The sequence below is a fragment of the Mustela nigripes genome, chromosome 17, assembly GCF_022355385.1.
Source record: "Mustela nigripes isolate SB6536 chromosome 17, MUSNIG.SB6536, whole genome shotgun sequence".
NCBI lineage: Eukaryota > Metazoa > Chordata > Mammalia > Carnivora > Mustelidae > Mustela > Mustela nigripes.
In genome coordinates, this window is record NC_081573.1 from 14559488 (window position 1) to 14569793 (window position 10306).

General features: G+C 47.4%; 1 protein-coding gene across 1 annotated transcript; it reads right to left on the bottom strand.

The window, feature by feature from the left end:
- Window positions 1-3029: 3029 nt before the first annotated feature.
- On the bottom strand, window positions 3030-4988 carry IFNL1 (interferon lambda 1). The gene is made up of 5 exons (XM_059382229.1): window positions 4812-4988; window positions 4514-4585; window positions 3409-3552; window positions 3220-3303; window positions 3030-3128 (listed from the first exon to the last, which is right to left on the bottom strand). The coding sequence occupies exons 1-5, from the start codon at window positions 4986-4988 to the stop codon at window positions 3030-3032; spliced, it is 576 nt and encodes a 191-aa protein (XP_059238212.1).
- Window positions 4989-10306: the final 5318 nt, after the last annotated feature.

The following is a 10306-nucleotide window of genomic DNA, read 5'->3' on the forward strand; positions in this document are numbered from 1 at the left end:
AGGAAAATGGGAGTTAGTCCCCAAAGGAAAATTGAAGAGCTTTACCAGGAGAAATGAATACTGACCAGGCCAAACCAAAATATATCCAGATCAAAATTTTTTGTTAGGCCTTGGCATCTCCAAGAAGGGATTTGTGACTGTAATTCTGGCATGCCTATTGAAAAGGGTCAAATGCCAGAATTCAGATATGTCCTATATGATTCAAATGTTTATTAGCAAATATATATATTTGATAACATAAGCTCTACACCCAACATGGGGCTTGAACTCAAGACCCTGAGATCAAGAGTCGCATGCATGCTGTACCAACTGAGCCAGCCAAGCACCCCATATTAGCGAATATTAATTGACTACCTTCTCTAGGCTTTATGCTGGGTATACAGAGATCAATTTGTGAGGATACCTCTGGCTGCAATTAACATGACTTAAGACATTTATCTCATTTATTTTTTTTTTAAGATTTTATTTATTTATTTGACAGATAGAGAGCACAAGTAGGCAGAGAGGCAGGCAGAGACAGAGAGAGGAGAAAGCAGGCTCCCCGCCTAGCAGAGAGCCCGATGCGGGGCTCAATCCCAGGACCCTGGGATCATGACCTGAGCAGAAAGCAGAGGCCTTAACCCACTGTGCTATCCAGGAGCCCTGTTTATCTCATTTAATAAGAAGCCTGGAGTTAGGAGTTTTGGGGTTTTGGTGCAATGCCTCACTGATGTCACCAAGGACCCAATTTCCTACTCTTTAGTTCTACCTTCCTTAGAAGAATAGCTTCATACGCTTGGCTCATTGCCTCCTGGCCACAAAATGGCCACCACAGCTCCAGAGCTCACATCCTCATACTAGTGAAGTATGCAGGAACGAAGGGAACACATGGAAGAGTTTTCTTTGCATCAAGGAAAAAAATTCTAAAATAAGAGTAAGATCAATAAATACATATGTGGGGCTTAACCTGTGCCAAGAACTGTTTTAAATTTCTTACATATGTTAATGAATTTAAGAAGCCCTTCAGTTGGATGGCCATCCCAAACTGCAAGGCAATCCCGAAAACAGGTGTCAGGCAAAGGGAAAGAAATTCATGCCATGGGCTGAGCAACTTATATCTTCCTTGCCACTGATTGCTTTAGGCTTAAGCATGTGACTAAATTCTGGCCAATGAGACAAGCATGCACATCCAATAGGGAGTTTCTCTGGAAGGTTTTCTTTAATTTAAAAAAAAAGTTTTTTTTAATATTTTATTTATTGGGGCACCTGGGTGTCTCAGTTGGTTAAACATCTGCCTCCCGCTCAGGTCATGATCTCAGGGTCCTGGGATTGAGCCCCACGTTGGGGTGGGGGCTGCTCAGCAGGGAGTCTGCTGTTCCCTCTCCCTTTGTCCCTCCCCCCCACCCATGAACTCTCTCAAATAAATACACTTGATCTTAGCCAAAAGGCCGAGAAGCGATATCTCTCAAATAAATAAATTAAACCTTTTACTTATTTATTTGAGGTGCCACAGTTTTCCTCGCTTTTAAGAACTGTGGAAAAGGGGCGCCTTGGTGGATCAGTCAGTTAAGTGTCCGACTCTTTTTTTTTTTAAGATTTTATTTATTTATTTGACAGAGAGAGAGGTCACAAGTAGGCAGAGAGGCAGGCATAGAGAGAGGGGGAAGCAGGCTCCCTGCTGAGCAGAAAGCCTAATGTGGGGCTCGATCCCAGGACCCTGAGATCATGATCTGAACTGAAGGCAGATGCTTAACGACTGAGCCACCCAGGTGCCCCAGGTGTCTGACCCAGGTTCAGCTCACGTTGTGATCTTGGGGGTTGTTGGAGTGAGCTCCACATCAGGTTCCCCGCTCAGCCAGGAGTCTGCTTCTCTCCTCTCTCTGCCCCTCCCCCCACTCATGATCTCTCCCTCCCCCCTTCCAAAATAAATAAATAAACAAACTTTAAAAAACAAAAACCTATGGAAGGCGAGTTAGGGCTCCAGACATCGTGGAGCAGAGGCAAGCTATCCACATTGAGCCTTGTCCAAATTTACGACACACAGAATCTATGAGTAGGATCAAATGGTTGTCATTTTACTCCATTAAGTTTGAGGTGATTGGTTGTGACAGCCAGAGCTGTGGCTGCCACCTTGAGACCATGAGGTAGCCAGAGTAAGAATCAGCCAACAGATGGGGCACCTGGGTGGCTCAGTGGGTTAAAGCCTCTGCCTCAGGTCATGATCCCAGGGTCCTGGGATCGAACTCCGCATCAGGCTTTCCACTCAGTGGGGAGCCTGCTTCCCCCTCTCTCTCTGCCTGCCTCTCTGCCTACTTGTGGTCTCCATCTGTCAAATAAATGAGTAAAAAATCTTAAAAAAAAAAAAAAGAATCAGCCAACAGAAATGGAAAGAATTTGGTTCTCAAAAACATTGCTAAATAATGAATTAACCCATCCTAGACCAGTCCTATGAGCTGACTTTTTGTTATGTGTGATAATAAACTCAATTTTGCTTTCCCCACTTGAGTTGGGTTTCTTATACTCATTACAGGATAAACCGTCTTGATTAGACCTCTCTTTGTCCTAGGTACCCATGGAACAGAGAGATATCCAGTTCACAGACGGGACAGACAGAGAGACATATAAACGTGTGTTACATGTTCACAGAACGGCGTACATGTGGGCGCGAACTTGCTATTAGGCACCTACAGTCAGACCCAGGTTCAGGCAGACACTCACTTACATGCATACATGCACATGGTCACGGAAATCAGGCACACATAAATATACACAGCCGGTTACACATTTTACCTCCACCTCCCAGACACCCACACTCAGTCGCAGACTCACAATTCTACACGTACCCAAGGACTCACTTATCACAGAAGGTTCCAATTCCTTCCTGTTTACTTGTGCATATTGTATAAAAGTAGAAAAACAAGCATTTCTTTTGGGTTAGCACTCCAGTTTCATAAATAAAGGGGGAGAGGAAATAACTTAAGGCAGGTCTGGGGCTTAGTGTATCACTTAAGGTCTGGGGTCTCAGATGGGCTGGGGGTGGGTCCAGGTCCTCAGACACACAGGTCTCCACTGGCGACACATTCCAGGTCCTTTTTGAGGAGGCGGAAGAGGTTGAACAGGACAGAGGCCTCGAGGCAGCCTTGTGACTCCTGAGAAAGGAGACATATTGGCCATTTCCCAGGTGTCCGCCTCCTCCCTCACTCAGGGCCTGGGCATCCATCCCCCTCTTGAGTCACTCACCTTCTTTGAGGCTTCATGAAGCCGGTGCAGCCAGTGGTGGAGGCGGCCCTGGGGATGGGGGCCTACTGTGGGCTGAGCCTTGACCTGTGGGCAGAGGAGGGTGGTGTATGAGGTGGGGCCTGGGGCAGAGGGGTGATGTCCCCTATGCCCAGACTCCACAGAGAGGACCCAGGTGCCCCGAGCACTCACACAGGCCTGGAGCTCAGAGTGGATGTGGCGCAGAGTGTGAAGGGGCTGGTCCAGGATGCTCCCCTGGGACCTATCAGCCATGGTCTCCAGGACCTTTAGGGTCAAGGTCAGCTCAGCCTCCAAGGCCGCGGGGCGCTCCCACACCTGAGGAGAGGTGAGAAAGAACAGACAAGGTGGAAAGGTAAGGAAGCGGAGGCAAGAAGACCCAGTTATGTGGGGGCAGGTCAGGAGTGCAGGGAAAGAGGGCAGGTGATAGGTGACAGAGGATGGGGATAGGTGATGGGTCAGGTAAGAAGGAGGCAGGGGAAGGGAACACATGCAGAAGGATTCAGATGAAGGATAGAGGTGTGGCAGAAACCTAAGGGAAGATACAGGAGAAAGACTGAGGTGGGACAAGTGAAATGTGGCTCATGGGGGTCACAGAAGTTCGGAGAGATGGGAAGGGGATGGGTGAACAGAGACAGGTTAGGGAAGCAAGGGGAGGGGGTGCTGCTGGCTGCACAGGTGACCAAGGTGAAGGAAGGAGGCGCAGACTCTGGGAAAAGGCAGTGGAAGAAAGACGATGGGGGACACAAGGGAGAATCAGTGGTGGGGAGGTCAGGTGAGAGGGGCAGAGGGAATCGGCATTGAAACTAGACAGTGACAAGCTGGCCAGGGCAAGGGGCTTGGGTGGGAGTTAGAACCTGGAGAGAGAAGGGAGAAATGAGAAGGAATTAGGTAAGAGTGATGGGAACAGGTGAAAGAGGGATGTGGGGAGAGGCAAAGAGGTGATAGAAAGGAACTTAAGAGTCTATAGCCATACCACCGTGAACACACCCAATCTTGTCTGATCTCGGAAGCTAAGCAGGGTGGGGCCTGGTTAGTACTTGGATGGGAAAGGGACCCAAGGGAGGGATAGGGTCAAGGTAGCAGTTGAGGAAGGATGGGGGGGGGGGGGGGGGGGGGGGGGGGGGGGGGGTGGCAGGGCGGGGGGGGGGGGGCACAGGACAGGCGAGGGGAGACCAGACAGAGGGGAGGACAGGTGAGATAAAGGAGGCAAGGAGCCACTTAAAGAATGAGGGAGAGGGGCCAGGTGAGGGCAAGTATGGCCTCACTTCCAACTCACCTGCAGCTGTCTCAGGTCCCGGTTTCTAGGGAAGAGGCGGGAGCTGCAACTCCAGTTTTTTAGTGAATTTTCCTAGAGAGTAAGAGCAGAGGTTTAGCCCACAGTAGGAAGGCTGGAGGCTAGCTCATAGCAGCAAGGATGGAGGCTGACCTCGAAGGAGGGCTTGAGTTTAATGCACAGCAGAAAGGACAGAGGCTAGCCCATTGCAGGAGGATATAGAGGTTAGCCCACTGTAGCCAGGTGGCACCTGGGCCAAAGCAAGAGGAGTAGAGGTTAATCCATAATCATAGGGACTCACCAAAGCATCCTTGGCCATCTTGAAGGCCTCCAGCTCCCGTGGTGACAGAGATTTGAACCTGCCAATGTCACAGCCCTTCCAGGTTGTGGTGGGCTTAGAAGTGGGGACGGGGCCAGCTGTGGCCATGCTCAGCCCTGCAGTTACCAGCAGCAGGACCCACACCATGGCCATGGTCATATCGCAACTGCTTCCCTGACTGCATGGCTCCGTTTTTTAGGCAGGTTAAGCGAGCAGTCCTGGCTGATGTGTGTAAAGCGAAAATGCAAATGGAAATTGTGATTTTCACAATGACTTGAAAGGCGGGAGTGGGTGGGGCCAGGTACAGAGTCAGGTGTGCCGCTTTCTGACAGCTCATGGGAGGAGAATGAGGCACAAAAAAAGTCAGCTGCAGGAGAAAGGGAGCAGGGGGTGACAGTCTTTTCTGGAAGCTGCAAGGTGAGCTCACAGGTTTGGGTGGGGCCAGATGAGCCCAGAAAGGAAGGAAAGAGAAACTGAAATTCAATCCCAGGATGAAGCCTAAGGAGTTCCTGACCTAATTTAGGAGTTCCTGGAATTTTGGGAATCCACCGATTGAGGCCAAGGCAGGTCACAGCAGGGCAGGGACTGGGGCAGAGCATGAGTGGTGAGGCTGCAGGGATGCAAGAGAGGGAGCTTCCCCCATCGGTTTGAGCTAGTTCTGGGAACTCATTTTATGCTCTGAACATTCCTGTGAGTTGTTACTTTTAGGCTTGTTCCCATTTCACCAGCTAGAAAATGGAGGCACGGGAAGGAAAAATGACTTGCTTAAGGTCCCACAGCTGGCTAATGGCAGAGCTGGGGTTTGAACGGAGTCTCATGTGCTTACCCCCTGCTCTATGTACACCCAGAGAAGAAGGTGAGAACCTGTGGGAGTCATAGCCAGCCAGTTCTCCTGTCTCTCCCTCTGGGTAGCAGGAAAGGGTAGAGAGCTCCTCATTCGCTGAGGGTAAGAGAACTTGCTGGGGAATGGAGGGGCTGCTTGGAGAGAAGGCAGTGAGGAGGGCTTCCAGAAGGCAGATGGAGTCTGGTTGCTTTGTTATCATCACCCCCCACGGTAATAATAATTGTGTAGCAGGTAGGGAATTGCTTTGATGTGTGGGCACTTTATGTTTTTCATTCCCTTATTTTTTTTTCTTGGCCTTTAGGTGCAGAGAGTTATTAATCATCCTCTTCAGATCATAACACAGAATTGCAATTGGCCCATGAAAGATTCTCTAGGGTTTTCCCCCCACTTCCTGTACCCGATCTTCACTCCGACCCCCCCACCCACAGGCACCCACTTTAAGGCACTTGATATATAGCTGGGAAGATGTGTCTTTATCATTTGTGATTTTGTGTGTGTATATGTACTTCCCAATCTGCATAAATGGGATTGTGCTATAAATTTCATTCTATCTCTTCCCATTTTTTTTTTTTAAACTTATGTTCTGGAGATCTCTGGTGGCATACACCAGGTTCTCCTAACTGCTGCATTGTAGCCCATGGTGTGCCCACAGCACATTCACTTATCTACTCCCCCAGTGATGGGCGCTTAGGTAGTCTTCCGGCTCCCTATCACTCGAAGGCTTGTACACATCCCCTCCATGGGAGGTCTTCTAGGACATGCCATAGCACCCGCCACCATATCACCTCAGCTCATTTTTTTCACTCACTTGTAGCTCTGGTGGGCAGTTCATGAACACCCTGACACCTTCCCACATCATATGCCTGTATCTTTCTTCTCCATCTGAGGTCTTTTTCCCGTCTGCCTGCCGAACAGACTGGAGCGCCTGGATTACTTCCCCGGGGCAATCTTTCACCCAGAGAGGGGTGGGAGCCAGCGAATAAATACTTTTTCTTCTCTTTTCCTCAGTGGGTTGATTCAAAGCCGTGTTCTGCATGACTCCTTGAGTCCTTAGAGGGTCCCTGCCTGGTGGGCATGAGCCCTAGTGGCTCACAGCAGTTGCCCTTCAGGGGCTGGAATGAGGGTGGGGAAGAAAGGTGGCGGGGGTGTGAACTTCAAGGAGGCACTCCCTCTCAGGTTCAGGCAGGTGCCCTGGTGCCTCACTTGCCTCAGTGAGGTCTAGACTCTGTGCCATTTTTGGATTTTTTTCTCCTCTGGTCCTAATTTCTCTGCTCACCTGTGTTTCTTGGGGATACCTCCCAAATAAACCACCTGTCCCTTGGCTCAGGGCACGCTTTTGGTAGACCCAAATTAAGATATATATTCAGAGTGGATTTCTGGGGCACAGAGTAAACCTGAACTTCTATTGTCTAGTTAGCACTATACTGTAGAACTTTCTGCAAGGTTGGAAGGGTTCTATGTCCATACTGTCCAGTACAGTAACCACTAGCCACATGGAGCTATCCAGTGCTTAAAATTTAGCTAGTGCAATAGAGAAATTGAATTTTCAGATTTTCCCATTTTTGTTTATTAATCAATCAAAAGGTTTATTTATTTATTTATTTATTTGAGAGAGTGTGTGCATGTGAGCACGGGGAGGGGCAGGCGGAGAGGGAGAAAGAATCTCAAGCCAACTGGAGGACGGACCCCAAGACAGGGCTCCATCCCACAACCTGGAGGTGTTGTCCCCAGCCCAAATCAATAGTCTGATGCCCAACTGATTGAGACAACCAGGTACTCCTCATTTTTCTTTAATTGAAATTTAATTGGTGTATGTGGCTGATGGCTACCATAAAAGGCAGTGCAGTCCTAAATAATTCATCCACTGGTTTCCCAAATAGTTGCAACCACTTCCCTCGCTCCGGAAGTGCTCCAAAGTTCTAGTTTTCCGGCAATCATGGCACCTCCGCAACACCTGGCTCTGATGTAGATGATGAGGCTTGTGGACCTTGACTATAAGTCTGCTGCAAAATAGATGAGAATTCCAAGGTTGTAGGAAGAGCGAATTCTGCATGTGGCAAGAATGTAAATACTTCGTAGCTGGAAGGAAGGTTGTGATAGCTTTAAAACATGTCTTCAAAGACTTTGAAGTGATTCTGTGCCCTTCCCTTGGATCTGGGCTGGCCTTAGTAGCTTGTGTGTAACCAGAGGTGCTGTATGACCTCTGAGGCTAAGTCAGAAAAGGGAGGCTTAGTTGGTTCTCTTGAGACTCTCACTCAGGGGGAAGGGTAGCTGCCATGTGAGAAGGATGACCACCATTCTCCCATCCTCACTAGCCATCAACTGTCAGCCACGTGAATGAGCCATCTCAGACATCCAGCCCAGCTCTCCATTCCCCCAAACTGTGGTTGGGGTCCTGTCACCATTAATCCCCACCCCACCAAGAGCCTCAAATCCATTTTACTCCATTGCTCACATACCTCTAGGGCCCAGAGCATAAAATAATTATATATGCACACATATATTCATATATAGACAATCTCCCCTTCTATATACAAGTAGATCTCTCTGTCTCTTATCTTTCTCTCTCTTCTTACAATAACTGTACAACAAATTATCCAAAACTACAAAAATTGTGATTCAGCCACTGTGCAAGGTGACTGGTACTGGGGATGTGCAAACAGAGCTCTGATTATTGCCTTGGCAGTAACACTTTTAAAATGGAATTATAGTTGCATAATATCCTAAACATCCAGGGTATAATAGAAAATAATTCATTATACTCAATATTTCAAGAATCAAGAAAATCTTAAATAGAATGGGAAAAGCCAATAAGTTGATGCCAACACCAAGATGACACAGATACTGGAATTATCTGACAAGAATTTTAAAGGAACTTGTAAAAATGCTTAAAGGAGCACTCATGAACCCTCTTGAAACAAATTAAAACATATAGAGTCTCAGGGGCAACTGGGTGGCTCATTTGGTTAAGCATCCAACTCTTGATTTTGGCTCAGGTCATGATCTCAGGGTTGTGAGATCAAGCCCCTTGTCAGGCTCCATGCTGGGCTGAGCATGGAGCCAGCTTAAGAGTTTTTCTCTCTCTCTTTCTCCCTCTGCCCCTCCCCCCTCAAAATATATATCATTTCAGAAAGAATTAGAAAACATAGAGGACCAGATGAAGAACTTAGAACTGAAAATACAGTAAATGAAATAAAATTCACTGGAATAAACTCATTCTTCTCCATGGAAGAATGGAGATGAGAGAGGAAAGAGTTGGTGATCTTGATAATAGGCCAATAGAAATTATCCACTCTGGGGAGCCTGCCTGGCTCAGCTGGTTAAGTGGCTGCCTTTAGCTCAGGTCATGATTTCAGGGTTGTGAGATCCAGCCCTGAACTAGGGCTGCCTGCTCAGTGGGGAGTCTGCTTGAGACGCTCTCTTCCTCTGCCCCTCCCCCCACTCGTGCTCTTTCTCTCTCACTCTCAAATAAATAAATATCTTAAAAAAGAAAAGAAAAATTACCCAGTCTGAATAACAGAGAGTAAACAGATTGAAGTCTACACGAAGAGAAGTAGATTTTTTTTTTTTTTTTTTTTGGTCTCTATTGAGACGAAAGGAGCTTCAGGGACTTTGAGGACAATGACAAAAGATGTAATATTCATATTACTGAAGTTCCAGGAGAAAGGCAGAAAGAAACTTTGATGTGAAAAAAATATTTGAAGAAATAATGGCCGAAATACTGGATACCTGGTAAATTACCCTTAGGTAGTCTACAGATTCAAGAAGCTGAGTAAATCCCAAATAGGATAAAGTGAAGAAAGCCATATCCAGGCACATCGTAATCAAGCTTCTGAAACCTAAGGACAAAGAATCTTAGCATTAACTGGCGTTCTGCCGCAGGAGCCAGAGAGGAGCAGCAGCCCCAACTGCGCGCTGCCCTACGGCAGGGGCCGCAACAACGGTCGCAAGGTGAGTAAGAACATGAGCAAGCCGAGGCGCGGCCATCGCTGCGGGCGCACCACGAAGCACACCATGTTCGAGCAGGACGTGATTGGAGAGATGAGCGGCTTTGCCCTTTATGCCTGACGTGCCATAGAGCTGTGCAAGGTCTCCAAGGACAAGCCTGTATTAAGTCCATCAAGAAAAGGGTGGAGACACACATCTATGCCAAGAGAAAGAGAGGAGCTGAACAATGTCCCAGGAGTCACAAGGAAAGCAATAGTCAAGAAGGACTGAACCCCTCCCCCCTTCCAAGCCTTCTTGGAATTTGAGAAAGAGGGGAGGAAAGGAAGGAAGGAAGGAAGAAGGAAGGAAAGAAAAAGAAAAAAAAGAAAGAAAGAGGAAAGGAAGAAAAGAAAGAGAAGAAGGAAGGAAAGAAAGAGAAAGAAGAAAAAAAGGAAGAGAAGAAAGAGAGGAAGGAAGAAGAACAGAAAGAGAAAGATAGAAGAGAAAAAGAAAAAAGGAAAGAGAAGAAGTAAGGAAGGAAAGAAGGAAAAGAGAAAGAAAAAGAAAAAAGGAAGAGAAGGGAGAGAAGGAAGGAAGGAAAAAGAAAGGGAAAGAAAGAAAGAAAAAAGGAAGAAAAGGAAGAGAAGAAGGAAGGAAGGAAAAAGAAAGGGAAAGAAAGAAAGAAAAAAGGAAGAAAAGGAAGAGA

Excerpts from the sequence above, each read along its gene's own strand:
- IFNL1 (XM_059382229.1), bottom strand. The coding sequence starts at position 4,988 with ATGACCATGGCCATGGTGTGGGTCCTGCTGCTGGTAACTGCAGGGCTG. Across the intron at positions 4,586-4,811 it reads AGATGGCCAAGGATGCTTTG|GAAAATTCACTAAAAAACTG; the intron begins GTGAGTCCCTAT and ends CTTACTCTCTAG. Across the intron at positions 3,129-3,219 it reads TTCATGAAGCCTCAAAGAAG|GAGTCACAAGGCTGCCTCGA; the intron begins GTGAGTGACTCA and ends CTCCTTTCTCAG.